Below are 16,674 nucleotides of genomic sequence, written 5' to 3' on the forward strand. Positions count from 1 at the left end.
CCCTCTACTTCTATTCGAGGTGAAAATGATGAATCAGACACCTTACTGATAGCAACAGATCATGGTCCTCCCGGAATCAAAACTTTTTTTTGACTCAATGGAATATGTAGTCAGAGAAATGCTGATGAATGTCTTGCTCGAGCTGTGTATTCAACTGGTTCACCTCTGATGCTCACAGGCAATGTGTATTGGAAGAGATTTCTGAATGTTCTTCGCCCAGCATTCACCCCTCCAACCAGACATGCTTTATCTACTCATTTGCTGGATGCAGAGTTCAACAGAGTTCAAGTGAAAGTCAAGCAAATCATAGAGAAAGCAGACTGTATTGCAATCATCTCTGATGAGTGGTCGAATGTTCGTGGGCAAGGAATAATTAACTACATCTCCACCCCTCAACCAGTATTCTACAAGAGCACAAACACAAGGGACAACAGACACACCGGTCGCTACATTGCAGATGAGCTAAAGGCAGTCATCAATGACCTTGGACCACAGAAGGTATTTGCACTGGTGACAGTGCTGCTTGGTCTAAGGCTGCTTGGTCTAAAGTGGAGGAGTCCTAACCTCCCACCACACCCATTGGATGTGCTGCTCATGCATTGAATCTGCTCCTCAAGGACATCATGGTACTGAAAACAATGGATACACTCTAGAAGAGAGCCAAGGAAATGGTTAGGTATGTGAAGGGTCATCAAGTTATAGCAGCAATCTACCTCACCAAGCAAAGTGAGAAGCATAAGAGCACCACATTGAAGCTGCCCAGCAACCCGTTGGGGTGGTGTTGTCATCATGTTTGACAGTCTCCTGGAGGGGAAGGAGTCTCTCCAAGAAATGGCCATATCACAGTCTGCCGATATGGACAACCCCATCAAGATGATCCTCCTGGATGATGTATTTTGGGAGAGAGTGGTAAGCAGCCTGAAACTCCTGAAACCTATAGCATTAGCCATTGCACGGATTGAGGGAGACAATGCCATCCTGTCTGATGTTCAGACTCTGCTTGCAGATGTAAGAGAAGAAAGACGTACTGCCCTGCCCACTTCACTGTTGCTCCAAGCAGAGGAAACTTCAGTTCTGAAAAACATCAAAAAGCGTGAAGACTTCTGCCTGAAGCCCATACACGCCGCAGCGTAAATGTTGGACATCAAGTATGCTGGCAAGAGCATCCTGTCTGGTGCAGAGATCAACAAGGCCTATGGTGTCATCACTACCGTGTCTCGCCACCTTGGCCTGGATGAGGGCAAGGTTCTTGGCAGTCTGGCGAAGTACACTTCCAAGCAAGGGCTTTGGGATGGAGATGCAATATGGCAGTCGTGCCAACATATCTCATCAGCCACCTGGTGGAAGGGACTTTGTGGATCTGAGGCTCTTTCCCCTGTTGCCTCCATCATCCTCCAAATCCCACCAACATCAGCCGCCTCAGAGCTCAGCTGGTCCTTGTTTGGGAACACACACACACCAAAGCACGCAACATGCTGACCAATACAAGGGTTGAAAAATTGGTGGCCATCCAGGCAAATCTGAGGCTTTTTGAGCCTGACAACGAGCCATCCTCAACAAGGTTGGAAAGTGACAGTGAAGATGAGGCCTCAGAGTCTGATGTTCAAGAGGTGGACATTGAGGAGGTCCAGGGAGAAGACATGGAAGCCTGAGAGGAAGACAACCAAAGCTTTCGTTTCTAGACCATCATTTTACAGATGTATGTTAAAAACGTTTTTGGGATATGCGATGTATCATTGGGGATTATTCAATATTTCTTTTCTTTTGTTGTTCAGTGAAAGTGAAATCATCCCATGTGAAGAGTCAACTCATTTAATTAAAGTTCAATTCGTAACTAAATTGTTTTTTAACATTTCTATTGGAAGGATTTAATCATTTGCAATTATGTCTGCTTATGATAAGGTAAAAGGTTTATGTTTCTGTCTCCTTATGATATGGTAAATATATCCAATGCAAAAAACAACTACATTTAAATGGTATTAATATTAATTTGCATATATTTCCGTTAATTCCCATATATTCCCATTAATTCCCACGGAAAGTTTCCACAAGGAGGCGATAGCAGAGATTTACTTGTTGTTGTCTTCCCATTGTGGAATGATACACGTTACAATCTTCATGTGGCACGAGAGTGCATCAAATGTCGGAGCGCACTACAAGGAGAATCCCCTTTGTGATGAAATACAACATTGCGACACTGTGCTACGCTCCGTAGGATCCGTCTCCGTGTGATCTGTCTCTGTATGGTCCGTCTCTGTAGGATCTGTCTCTGTAGGATCTGTCTCTGTATGGTCTGTCTCTGTAGGATCTGTCTCTGTAGGATTCGTCTCTGTAGGATCTGTCTCTGTAAGATCTGTCTCTGTGTGGTCCGTCTCTGCAGGATCCGTCTCTGTAGGATCCGTCTCTGTATGGTCCGTCTCTGTAGGATCCGTCTCTGTATGGTCCGTCTCTGTAGGATCCGTCTCTGTAGGATCCGTCTCTGTAGGATCCGTCTCTGTAGGATCCGTCTCTGTAGGATCCGTCTCTGTAGGATCTGTCTCTGTATGGTCCGTCTCTGTAGGATCTGTCTCTGTAGGATCTGTCTCTGTAGGATCTGTCTCTGTATGGTCCGTCTCTGTAAGGTCCATCTCTGTAGGGTATAAATCTGTAGGGTCCGTCTCTGTAAGATCTGTCTGTGTATGGTCCGTCTCTGTAAGATCTGTCTGTGTAGGGTATAAATCTGTAGGATCCGTCTCTGTAGGATCCGTCTCTGTAGGGTATAAATCTGTAGGGTCCGTCTCTGTATGATCCGTCTCTGTAGGATCCGTCTCTGTAGGGTATAAATCTGCCTTTAAGGTAGAACATGGTCCCTAACTAACTAACTAACTAACTAACTAACTAACTAACTAACTAACTAACTAACTAACTAACGATCTAGGATCTAGGATCTAGGAAGGGATTGATTGAACTCATCCAGGACCATTAGCTAGGAGACAACTACTCCTGATGGGACACTGGTTAGGAAGGAGGGGGGAGGGGACACAGAAACCAGTTTTCTCCCTTGAGGCCCCCCACCAGCCCATCTGTCATTTGCCAGAATTGCCCTATGGCCAGTCTGTTTCTGCTGATGGGACACTTGCTAGGGAAGAAGGGGCAGGGGGAAGGTCAGACAGACAGACAGTGATAAAATAGGCAGCCCAGTCTCAAAGATGTGTCTGCTAAGCTCTGAAGACCTGAGATGAGAACTAGGCCTGCGTGTGTACATTTTTTTTACCGGGTTTTATAGTAAAAACATGTTGAAAAACACTAAGGGCTGATCCTTGTGGACCATGAATAACGGGGCACAAGTAGAGAGCTATAGGAGCCAGTGGGTTAGGTTCAGCCACCACAGGTCTGTCCAGCAAGAACAAGTGTCTTCAGAAGAGGTTTATTCAAATAACGGGTTCACAACACCCAACTCTGAGAGTACTGACTAACGGGTTCACAACACCCCAACTCTGAGAGTACTGACTAACGGGTTCACAACACCCCAACTCTGAGAGTACTGACTAATGGGTTCACAACACCCAACTCTGAGAGTACTGACTAACGGGTTCACAGCACCCAACTCTGAGAGTACTGACTAACGGGTTCACAACACCCAACTCTGAGAGTACTGACTAACGGGTTCACAACACCCAACTCTGAGAGTACTGACTAACGGGTTCACAACACCCCAACTCTGAGAGTACTGACTAACGGGTTCACAACACCCAACTCTGAGAGTACTGACTAACGGGTTCACAACACCCAACTCTGAGAGTACTGACTAACGGGTTCACAACACCCCAACTCTGAGAGTACTGACTAACGGGTTCACAACACCCAACTCTGAGAGTACTGACTAACGGGTTCACAGCACCCCAACTCTGAGAGTACTGACTAACGGGTTCACAACACCCAACTCTGAGAGTACTGACTAACGGGTTCACAACACCCAACTCTGAGAGTACTGACTAACGGGTTCACAACACCCAACTCTGAGAGTACCGACTAACGGGTTCACAACACCCCAACTCTGAGAGTACTGACTAACGGGTTCACAACATCCAACTCTGAGAGTACTGACTAACGGGTTCACAGCACCCAACTCTGAGAGTACTGACTAACGGGTTCACAACACCCCAACTCTGAGAGTACTGACTAACGGGTTCACAACACCCAACTCTGAGAGTACTGACTAACGGGTTCACAACACCCAACTCTGAGAGTACTGACTAACGGGTTTACAACACCCCAACTCTGAGAGTACTGACTAACGGGTTCACAACACCCCAACTCTGAGAGTACTGACTAACGGGTTCACAGCACCCAACTCTGAGAGTACTGACTAACGGGTTCACAACACCCCAACTCTGAGAGTACTGACTAACGGGTTCACAACACCCCAACTCTGAGAGTACTGACTAACGGGCTCATAAACACCCAGCTCTGGGAGTACCGACTAACGGGTTCACAACACCCAACTCTGAGAGTACTGACTAACGGGTTCACAACACCCAACTCTGAGAGTACTGACTAACGGGTTCACAACACCCAACTCTGGGAGTACTGACTAACGGGTTCACAACACCCAACTCTGAGAGTACTGACTAACGGGTTCACAACACCCAACTCTGAGAGTACTGACTAACGGGTTCATAAACACCCAACTCTGAGAGTACCGACTAACGGGTTCACAACACCCAACTCTGAGAGTACCGACTAACGGGTTCACAACACCCCAACTCTGAGAGTACTGACTAACGGGTTCACAACACCCCAACTCTGAGAGTACTGACTAACGGGTTCACAACACCCCAACTCTGAGAGTACTGACTAACGGGTTCACAACACCCAACTCTGAGAGTACTGACTAACGGGTTCACAACACCCAACTCTGAGAGTACTGACTAACGGGTTCACAACACCCCAACTCTGAGAGTACTGACTAACGGGTTCACAACACCCAACTCTGAGAGTACTGACTAACGGGTTCACAACACCCAACTCTGAGAGTACTGACTAACGGGTTCACAACACCCCAACTCTGAGAGTACTGACTAACGGGTTCACAACACCCAACTCTGAGAGTACTGACTAACGGGTTCACAACACCCCAACTCTGAGAGTACTGACTAACGGGTTCACAACACCCAACTCTGAGAGTACTGACTAACGGGTTCACAACACCCAACTCTGAGAGTACTGACTAACGGGTTCACAACACCCAACTCTGAGAGTACTGACTAACGGGTTCACAACACCCAACTCTGAGAGTACTGACTAACGGGTTCACAACACCCCAACTCTGAGAGTACTGACTAACGGGTTCACAACACCCAACTCTGAGAGTACTGACTAACGGGTTCACAACACCCAACTCTGAGAGTACTGACTAACGGGTTCACAACACCCAACTCTGAGAGTACTGACTTGCTGACAGTGAAGAGTACTGACATATACTGCTATGACATGGTATAACTCTATACTGCTATGACATGATATAACTCTATACTGCTATGACATGATATAACTCTATACTGCTATGACATGGTATAACTCTATACTACTATGACATGATATAACTCTATACTGCTATGACATGATATAACTCTATACTGCTATGACATGATATAACTCTATACTGCTATGACATGATGTAACTCTATACTGCTATGACATGGTATAACTCTATACTGCTATGACATGATATAACTCTATACTGCTATGACATGATATAACTCTATACTGCTATGACATAACTCTATACTGCTATGACATGACATAACTCTATACTGCTATGACATGATATAACTCTATACTGCTATGATATGATATAACTCTATACTGCTATGACATGATATATCGCTATACTGCTATGACATGGTATAACTCTATACTGCTATGACATGATATATCGCTATACTGCTATGACATGGTATAACTCTATACTGCTATGACATGACATAACTCTATACTGCTATGACATGGTATAACTCTATACTGCTATGACATGGTATTACTCTATACTGCTATGACATGATATAACTCTATACTGCTATGACATGATATAACTCTATACTGCTATGACATGATATAACTCTATACTGCTATGACATGATATAACTCTATACTGCTATGACATGATATAACTCTATACTGCTATGACATAGTATAACTCTATACTGCTATGCCATGATATATAGCTCTATACTGCTATGACATGATATAACTCTATACTGCTATGACATGACAGAACTCTATACTGCTATGACATGACATAACTCTATACTGCTATGACATGATATAACTCTATACTGCTATGACATGATATTTCGCTATACTGCTATGACATGGTATAACTCTATACTGCTATGACATGACATAACTCTATACTGCTATGACATGGTATAACTCTATACTGCTATGACATGGTATAACTCTATACTGCTATGACATGATATAACTCTATACTGCTATGACATGATATAACTCTATACTGCTATGACATGATATAATTCTATACTGCTATGACATGATATAACTCTATACTGCTATGACATGATATAACTCTATACTGCTATGACATGGTATAACTCTATACTGCTATGACATGATATAACTCTATACTGCCATGACATGCTATAACATAACAGGCTATCATAGAGAAATACACTTACAGGACAAAGGCCCAGCTACTGGTAAGCATATGACACATCTACACAAATGAATGACATAGAAAGTAACTGAAACGTGACTGTAATGTAACCAAGGTCTGTGCATGTGCACGAGGCCACGACGTGGAATAGTAACTGCCAGGAGGAAGGCACAGGCTACATCAGGCTACATGCTACATAAGGCTGAATACAGTGCACGGTAGCATGAGGCTACATAACAGTTGTAAATGTCCATAAACACAGCTATTAAAGGTACTATGTACAGTATCTAACCAAACAATATTAACACTATTAACAGAATAATATAGAGGAGAAATTATATATTTAATCAAATAAATATGACTAGTATTTTTTGTTGGTATTATGCCCAGCTCACCAGTCCCCTTGATGATGCGAGGCCTGAGGCAACTGCCTCTTCTATCGGTAAGTCCGTCCCTGCGCTCGTCTCTCAACCGGGTTGGTTGAGTGCAGGCAGAATATGCTGTTCTGACATAAGACCAAAGCCCAGGGGTAGCCAGAGCAGTAGACCAGACCAAACCAGACCAGTCCAAGTAGGCCAGACCTTGACCTGGCAGGAGGTCAAAACTAACAGACTACAGGCCACCAGCTGAGCGGGATGCTTTTTATACCTCACAAACCTTCTGTTACCTCTTTTCTCAACCTTTATCCCCAGGGGCGGCTTGGGACCAAAAATCGGCCCTGGCTTTTCTAACACACCGGCCCATTTTTGTTCCTTAAGACCCCATTATCAGCCAGATAATTAGAATTTTACACAAACAACAACAAAAAACAAGTTAGACAGGCTCAGTGGCCCAAAACATGGACCTGCCAGGCCAGTCCACCTAGGGTGACCACATGTCCTGGATTGTGTGGGACAGCCCTGCATTTTGGCCCTTGGCTCGCAACCAAAGAATCATGTCCCAAATTTTATTTTATCAAAAATATTCTGACACCACTAATTTACAAAAAAGGTCGATTTGATCTATATTTGAGTCAGGCATTCCAACGTGTCTCTTTAGCAGCAGAGAAAGAGGTGACGCGAGATGCGGGATGTGGTACTGGTGATGTGAAACACTTTTCCAATCGTTGAGATCTGATATTATGCGCAGAGCCAAGGCGATACTTAGGCCAATGTCATAGCGTCAACAAATCACGTTGTATAATGATTAGCTTGTTAGGTGCAGCGAATAAATCATGTAGGCTACACTGTCCCGCAAAATCATAGATTTGTCCCGCATTTGGGTATTTTAAATGCGGTCACCCTAATAAGTCCAAGCCTACTTCGCCCATCCATTCTCTCCCCTTTCTCTCACTACTATGCTTTGTTAAATAGCAAGAGGCAGACATCTCATGGCTCCTTCCCTCTCAATGACAAATGAATTAGGATTCCGTCCCAGATGGCGTCCTACTCCCCATGATCAAGGCCCATGGCTGCCTATCAAAACTCCTGCCCTTAATTGCCAATTAACGACTAGCTCACGAGAGGATTCAAACTGTGTTCTAATCGTCTCAGTCCCACAATATAAGTACAATGACGTTTGTTTTTGAGTAGAATATGGTTTCTTATTACGCACGGGGCTGCCACGGACCGCTGGCTATTCTTGAGCTTCACCTTACCAGGCAGGTTGACTGCTCTGCTGGCGAGTGGATAGTTACAGTAACATGGGAGAGACGTGGCCAGCGCGCATTGCACCCCGGGCGGTTGAAACCTCGCACGAGCTTAGCCTGCCTTGACTTGCTTTGGTCCACAAACTCTCTCTCTCTCTCTGTGTCTCTCTATCTGTCTCTCTCTCCCCCTCTCTCTTTCTGTCTCTCTCTCCCCCCTCTCTCCCTCTCTGTCCACTCGCATCTGTTGTATGAGACTGAAAACACGCTCTCCCATGAGAAAGAACAGACGCGGCTGTTATTATAAGAAAGAAAACAATAAAAAGTAATAAAGATTGTCTACGGGGCCAATGAAAATATCCAGATATGGTTGAACAGAAGGGTTTGCTCAACATAAAACCTCCACGTGTCCTCCAGATTAGAAAATGCGCTAGTTGAGCTGAGTTTCCCGCCCTCAGCGTGCTACTGTTGCAGCCAGGCAGCAATCTCGCTATCATTGATTTGAAGCGGAATGAATGCTGACACATCTCCACACTCAGCGAAGGAACAGCGCAGCACGTCGACGCGTCAACTGATGGACAGAGTGAAGCGTTAAAGTTATCCCGCGGGGCACGGGGATCGTTGTTGTGGTGGGAAAAAAAACAACTGAGCCAGCAGTCACGGGAGCTAATTATTTGGATGCTATGCCCTTTTCGAAAGGAGGAGGACGAGAACTCGAGCGTTTTGATGGACTCTCGCTAATTTACTGGTAAGGGAGAACTGGAGACAGATGACAACACCAGAGTTTGTGTTGTGACACCATCATGTGTCACGTTTGGGTTGAGGTAGCCCTATAGGACGCCGCGCCCTATATATGGCTACTAGGGTTGATGAAGTTAAAAAAACATTAGCTTGTCTGTCACTTAGGCTACTAGTCTACTGTTGTTATGCCGAAAGGAGGACGAGGACGAGAGTTTGAGCGTTTTGATGGACTCTCGCTTATCTATTGGTAAGAGAGGACTGGTAGAGAGATGACCACAGCGTGGTGTGTTCATCACGTGTCACTTTGTGAAGAAGTTCAAAAACATAAGCTTGTCTGTCACCTACTTAATTAAGCTCCTTACTTTTGCTATGTCATCATGCGCTTTGGGCATGGTCCGGCTCGAGCCTTGTTCTCTGGCTGGTTTGGATTGGGACTATTCGTGACCGATATCACGCATGTGTTGATACTTTGAGAAACTGTTATGGGATTATTAAACATACCTGTTTTCAATGTTTTCACGGGAGTGTTGTTGCTCAGTGTCCTTCCCACTCTTGTTTTGAGCCACATACAGTTGGAGAGTTGCGTGCGTCAGCGGGTTTGTATCCCGGCACTGATTTATAACGGTGCAGACATCAGGTGCTACACATGAAAGATATACATTATACAACGTTGTTACACTTGGCTTAATATGGAGTTTCATTCTTTATTATGAATGCCGCTTCTATTTCTTTCCAATTACATTTTCGGGGACTCAGTAAACCTAATGAAATGTGGACAGCAATTGCGCATAATCGGGCTGTCCTATATCCAGATTTATCAACGGAAGCCCATGAGGATACTAACCATTGGGATGCGAGTCACACTATTGCTGAACAAATCCGACCCATATTCAGGCTACAATAGATGGTTATATAACGTGTCTCTGGCACTGCTGTGAGAACCCCTGCTACCCATCACGCATCTCCATGGCGCAGCGCGGGTAAGGCTTTCTCTTGGTCTACATATGTGTCTTGGTAATGTAGCCTATACTGTGACTCCAGATAAACTAGATGACATGTTTTTGTATTTGTGCAACATGTGAGCGTTTGAGCAACCCTTCAAATGTACAGTTAGTAACCTCGAGGCGGACGCGATTGCACATGGATGTGTTTGTGCACGGTGTTTGTTTGGAGAGATGGCGAGAGAGAAATAGAGGTAGAGTAGAAAGAAAGAGATAGGGAATGGGAGATAATGGAAGAGTTGTAGAGAAAGAGGGGGAGGGGGAGGGGGAGAGGGTGTAGAGGTAGAGAGCAGGGTGCGTTGTGTTGCCTGCCCTGCCAGGGGAGGAGTCACTATCTCTGCCTGGTGACTTGCAGCTAAATTTAGGAGCTGACAAGACAGGACAGGGTTGACAGTAGGACAGGGTTGACAGTAGGACAGGGTAGGCAAGGGCCACTTAATAAACACAGGACCAGCCGTGGGAGGTACTATAGCAGCCTAACACACACACACACACACACACTGCTGTCCCCTGGATGACTCTGTCTGTTCTATCTGTCTCTCTCCCTGTCTCTCTCTCTCTCTGTCTCTCTCTCTCTCTGTCTCTCTGTCTACCTCTCAATCTCTCTTTGTTGACTGTTCTCTCCCTCTCCCTCCCTCTCTCTAACTCTGTTTCCCTATTTCTCTTTTTCGATCCCTCTCTCTCACACACACAAACACTCCCTCCCTCAGGAGCGTTCACTCCCTCCCCGTGCGGCCACAGCACCACTCGTAGTCCATCAGCCATGTCCTCCGTCACCTTACCTGAACTCTGGGATTACTTTATAATGTACATGACCGGAGTGAAAGAGTTTAATCCACATACCCGGGAACTTGACCTGAGAATGTTCCCCGTGAGGATGACCAGTACCTGTCAGAACAGTAGACGGTAGGTGTTATGTAGTAATGACCAGTACCTGTCAGAACAGAACCAGGTAGGTGTTATGTAGTAATGACCAGTACCTGTCAGAACAGAACCAGGTAGGTGTTATGTTGTAATGACCAGTACCTGTCAGAACAGAACCAGGTAGGTGTTATGTAGTAATGACCAGTACCTGTCAGAACAGAACCAGGTAGGTGTTATGTTGTAATGACCAGTACCTGTCAGAACAGAACCAGGTAGGTGTTATGTAGTAATGACCAGTACCTGTCAGAACCAGGTAGGTGTTATGTAGTAATGACCAGTACCTGTCAGAACAGAACCAGGTAGGTGTTATGTTGTAATGACCAGTGTGTGAGTGTGTGTGTGTGTGTGTGTGTGTGTGTGTGTGTGTGTGTGTGTGTGTGTGTGTGTGTGTGTGTGTGTGTGTGTGTGTGTGTGTGTGTGTGTGTGTGTGTGTGTGTGTATGGCTCTCGGGTTGATGTTTGTCTTGACTGTTTTATAAGAGCTTCAACACTGTTGTTACCAAGGTGACGATGCATGGTAACTCTAAACCGGCGGTTCTCAATCTGTGGGTCGGGGCCCGCTGCCGGGACACACACAGCCCGTTCCTACCAGGTCACAGCATAGGACTGGACTGTGTAGAGCTCAGACGTATTGTTTTGTTGACCTAGACTGGAGGGTCACAGGAAAATAGGGAACATATGAAAGGTTGGCCTTGGCTCAAAAATGTGTTGCAGTCATTGTTCTTTAATGAGTGGGAGTCATTGTTCTTTAATGTGAGGGAGTCATTGTTCTTTAATGTGTGGGAGTCATTGTTCTTTAATGTGAGGGAGGCATTGTTCTTTAATGTGAGGGAGTCATTGTTCTTTAATGTGTGGGAGTCATTGTTTTTTAATGTGTGGGAGTCATTGTTCTTTAATGTGAGGGAGTCATTGTTCTTTAATGTGAGGGAGTCATTGTTCTTTAATGTGTGGGAGTCATTGTTATTTAATGTGTGGGAGTCATTGTTCTTTAATGTGTGGGAGTCATTGTTCTTTAATGTGTGGGAGTCATTGTTCTTTAATGTGTGGGAGTCATTGTTCTGTAATGTGTGGGAGTCATTTTTCTTTAATGTGAGGGAGGCATTGTTCTTTAATGTGTGGGAGTCATTGTTATTTAATGTGTGGGAGTCATTGTTATTTAATGTGTGGGAGTCATTGTTCTTTAATGTGTGGGAGTCATTGTTCTTTAATGTGAGGGAGTCATTGTTCTTTAATGTGTGGGAGTCATTGTTCTTTAATGTGTGGGAGTCATTGTTCTTTAATGTGAGGGAGGCATTGTTCTTTAATGTGTGGCAGTCATTGTTATTTAATGTGTGGGAGTCATTGTTATTTAATGTGTGGGAGGCATTGTTCTTTAATGTGAGGGGGTCATTGTTCTTTAATGTGTGGGAGTCATTGTTATTTAATGTGTGGGAGTCATTGTTCTTTAATGTGTGGGAGTCATTGTTCTTTAATGTGTGGGAGTCATTGTTATTTAATGTGTGGGAGTCATTGTTTTTTAATGTGTGGGAGTCATTGTTCTTTAATGTGAGGGAGTCATTGTTCTTTAATGTGTGGGAGTCATTGTTCTTTAATGTGTGGGAGTCATTGTTCTTTAATGTTCGGGAGTCATTGTTCTTTAATGTGTGGGAGTCATTGTTCTTTAATGTGTGGGAGTCATTGTTCTTTAATGTGTGGGAGTCATTGTTCTTTAATGTGTGGGAGTCATTGTTCTTTAATGTGCGGGAGTCATTGTTATTTAATGTGTGAGAGTCATTGTTCTTTAATGTGAGGGGGTCATTGTTCTTTAATGTGTGGGAGTCATTGTTATTTAATGTGTGGGAGTCATTGTTTTTTAATGTGTGGGAGTCATTGTTCTTTAATGTGAGGGAGTCATTGTTCTTTAATGTGTGGGAGCCATTGTTCTTTAATGTGTAGGAGTCATTGTTCTTTAATGTGAGGGAGTCATTGTTCTTTAATGTGTGGGAGTCATTGTTCTTTAATGTGTAGGAGTCATTGTTCTTTAATGTGAAGGGGGCATTGTTCTTTAATGAGTGGGATTCATTGTTCTTTAATGTGTGGTATGTAATTGCTGTTATATGCTGCCTGTCTGGCTCAAAATGTGCCGTTCGTGCATGATGCCCAGAGTCATGATAATGATAATCGGCCCTGTAGAAGTCCAATCCACATACAGCAAGCAGAAACCTAATGCTTCTGTGCAGTGCTGCCCGCCTGCCCTTGCATTTGTGCAGAGTTCTAGGAGAGCGCAGTTGTGATGACTTGGTTACTCAGGTGAGAGGGAAAAGCCTCTCTGTCTTGTAGTTGTGCTGTTTTGTTGTGTTTCTTACTTCAGAGATAGTTAGTTGTGTATCTTACTGGGCAGATAGTTAGTTGTGTTTCTTACTTCAGAGATAGTTAGTTGTGTTTCTTACTTCAGAGATAGTTAGTTGTGGATCTTACTGGGCAGATAGTTAGTTGTGGATCTTACTGGGCAGATAGTTAGTTGTGGATCTTACTGGGCAGATAGTTAGTTGTGGATCTTACTTGGCAGATAGTTAGTTGTGGATCTTACTGGGCAGATAGTTAGTTGTGGATCTTTCTGGGCAGATAGTTAGTTGTGGATCTTACTGGGCAGATAGTTAGTTGTGGATCTTACTGGGCAGATAGTTAGTTGTGGATCTTACTGGGCAGATAGTTAGTTGTGGATCTTACTGGGCAGATAGTTAGTTGTGGATCTTACTGGGCAGATAGTTAGTTGTGGTTCTTACTGGGCAGATAGTTTGTTGTGTTTCTTACTTCAGAGATAGTTAGTTGTGGATCTTACTGGGCAGATAGTTAGTTGTGGATCTTACTTCAGAGATAGTTAGTTGTGGATCTTACTGGGCAGATAGTTAGTTGTGGATCTTACTGGGCAGATAGTTAGTTGTGTATCTTACTGGGCAGATAGTTAGTTTTCCATCTTACTGGGAAGATAGTTAGTTGTGGATCTTACTGGGCACATAGTTAGTTGTGGATCTTACTGGGCAGATAGTTAGTTGTGGATCTTACTGGGCAGATAGTTAGTTGTGTATCTTACTGGGCAGATAGTTAGTTTTCCATCTTACTGGGAAGATAGTTAGTTGTGGATCTTACTGGGCAGATAGTTAGTTGTGGATCTTACTGGGCAGATAGTTAGTTGTGGATCTTACTGGGCAGATAGTTAGTTGTGGATCTTCCTGGGCAGATAGTTAGTTGTGGATCTTACTGGGCACATAGTTAGTTGTGGATCTTACTGGGCAGATAGTTAGTTGTGGATCTTACTGGGCAGATAGTTAGTTGTGGATCTTCCTGGGCAGATAGTTAGTTGTGGATCTTACTTGGCAGATAGTTAGTTGTGGATCTTACTGGGCAGATAGTTAGTTGTGGATCTTACTGGGCAGATAGTTAGTTGTGGATCTTACTGGGCACATAGTTAGTTGTGGATTTTACTGGGCAGATAGTTAGTTGTGGATCTTACTGGGCACATAGTTAGTTGTGGATCTTACTGGGCAGATAGTTAGTTGTGGATCTTACTGGGCACATAGTTAGTTGTGGATCTTACTGGGCAGATAGTTAGTTGTGGATCTTACTTGGCAGATAGTTAGTTGTGGATCTTACTGGGCAGATAGTTAGTTGTGGATCTTACTGGGCAGATAGTTAGTTGTGGATCTTACTGGGCAGATAGTTAGTTGTGGATCTTACTGGGCAGATAGTTAGTTGTGGATCTTACTGGGCAGATAGTTAGTTGTGGATCTTACTGGGCAGATAGTTAGTTGTGGATCTTACTGGGCAGATAGTTAGTTGTGGATCTTACTGGGCAGATAGTTAGTTGTGGATCTTTCTGGGCAGATAGTTAGTTGTGGATCTTACTGGGCAGATAGTTAGTTGTGGATCTTACTGGGCAGATAGTTAGTTGTGGATCTTACTGGGCAGATAGTTAGTTGTGGATCTTACTGGGCACATAGTTAGTTGTGGATCTTACAGGGCACATAGTTAGTTGTGGATCTTACTGGGCAGATAGTTAGTTGTGGATCTTACTTGGCAGATAGTTAGTTGTGGATCTTACTGGGCAGATAGTTAGTTGTGGATCTTACAGGGCAGATAGTTAGTTGTGGATCTTACAGGGCAGATAGTTAGTTGTGGATCTTACTTGGCAGATAGTTAGTTGTGGATCTTACTGGGCAGATAGTTAGTTGTGGATCTTACTGGGCAGATAGTTAGTTGTGGATCTTACAGGGCAGATAGTTGTGTAACGGTAGTTTTTGTTGTGTCTCTTTATAGTGCTGCATCTTTTTATACGAAGACATTTATAAACATGCATGTTTTTATTTTCTAAGTTAACTATGTTGGAAGGTTGCACGAGGAACATATTGGTTGAGTGCTTCTTGGATTTCCTGTCTCTGTCTGCACCATATTGAAAGTCAAGCGACAGTCGACATGTACTTAGATCAGTCGTGCATTGCTGTTTTGGCTGTTACACGTGTATACTGTATAACCACACGTGTATACTATATAACCACACGTGTATACTATATAACCACACGTGTATACTGTATGGCCACACGTGTATATTGTATGACCACACGTGTATATTGAATGACCACACGTGTATATTGTATGACCACACGTGTATACTGTATAACCACACGTGTATACTGTATGACCACACGTGTATACTATATAACCACACGTGTATACTGTATGGCCACACGTGTATATTGTATGACCACACGTGTATATTGTAGGACCACACGTGTATATTGTATGACCACACGTGTATACTGTATAACCACACGTGTATATTGTATGACCACACGTGTATACTGTATAACCACACGTGTATACTGTATAACCACACGTGTATACTGTATGACCACACGTGTATACTGTATAACCACACGTGTATACTATATAACCACATGTGTATACTGTATGACCACATGTGTATACTGTATAACCACACGTGTATACTATATAACCACACGTGTATACTGTATGACCACACGTGTATACTGTATAACCACACGTGTATACTGTATAACCACACGTGTATACTGTATAACCACACGTGTATACTGTATGACCACACGTGTATACTGTATAACCACACGTGTATACTGTATGACCACACGTGTATACTGTATAACCACACGTGTATACTGTATAACCACACGTGTATACTGTATAACCACACGTGTATACTGTATAACCACACGTGTATACTGTATGACCACACGTGTATACTGTATAACCACACGTGCATACTGTATGACCACACGTGCATCAGTGAAACATGTCTGACAGCTTCCAGACATTTCATTGTGGTGCTCCCGTCTCCTGTCTCCTGTCTCCTGTCTCCTGTCTTGGAAATGTTGTTTCAGTTTTTCATCAGTATGTAAATATTTGAGGAGATGGAGATACAGTATATAGCCTATATATAGACTGTCAGGTATACTGAGTCTGTTCTGGTTGGATGCTGTCATGTACGCTCAGGTAGTCTGTTCTGACTGGAGACAACACAGATCCTGACTGACTTGGTGTGTGTGTGTTTCTTTAGTCTGCATAGATACACAGTCCCTGACTGACTAACTGACTGACTCAAGACCTCATGCACCCAACCCCCCCTCAGATGAATCAACACCTTCTGGTTATGTCACATTGTTTTACTGTGGGCTACTTGTCCTGTTGGTTACATTGTTTTACTGTGGGCTA

At 43.8% G+C, this 16,674-nt stretch overlaps 1 protein-coding gene across 3 annotated transcripts in view; it reads left to right on the forward strand.

Annotated features, from left to right (window-relative positions):
• The first annotated feature begins 8,517 nt into the window (after positions 1-8,517).
• LOC129846245 (synaptojanin-2-binding protein-like) overlaps positions 8,518-16,674 on the forward strand; it is an 80,902-nt gene continuing 72,745 nt past the window's right edge. The window contains exon 1 of one of the 3 annotated variants that reach the window (XM_055914252.1): positions 8,518-9,030. In XM_055914252.1, the coding sequence (XP_055770227.1) occupies positions 8,966-9,030 (65 nt within the window). In that variant the 5' untranslated portion in view covers positions 8,518-8,965. Of the gene's footprint in view, positions 9,031-9,067; positions 10,004-10,531; positions 10,931-16,674 lie in introns of those variants that run through there. The other 2 variants (XM_055914254.1, XM_055914251.1) reach the window with 2 other exon arrangements.

The sequence above is a fragment of the Salvelinus fontinalis genome, unplaced genomic scaffold (genome assembly GCF_029448725.1).
Source record: "Salvelinus fontinalis isolate EN_2023a unplaced genomic scaffold, ASM2944872v1 scaffold_0488, whole genome shotgun sequence".
In the NCBI taxonomy this organism is placed as follows: domain Eukaryota; kingdom Metazoa; phylum Chordata; class Actinopteri; order Salmoniformes; family Salmonidae; genus Salvelinus; species Salvelinus fontinalis.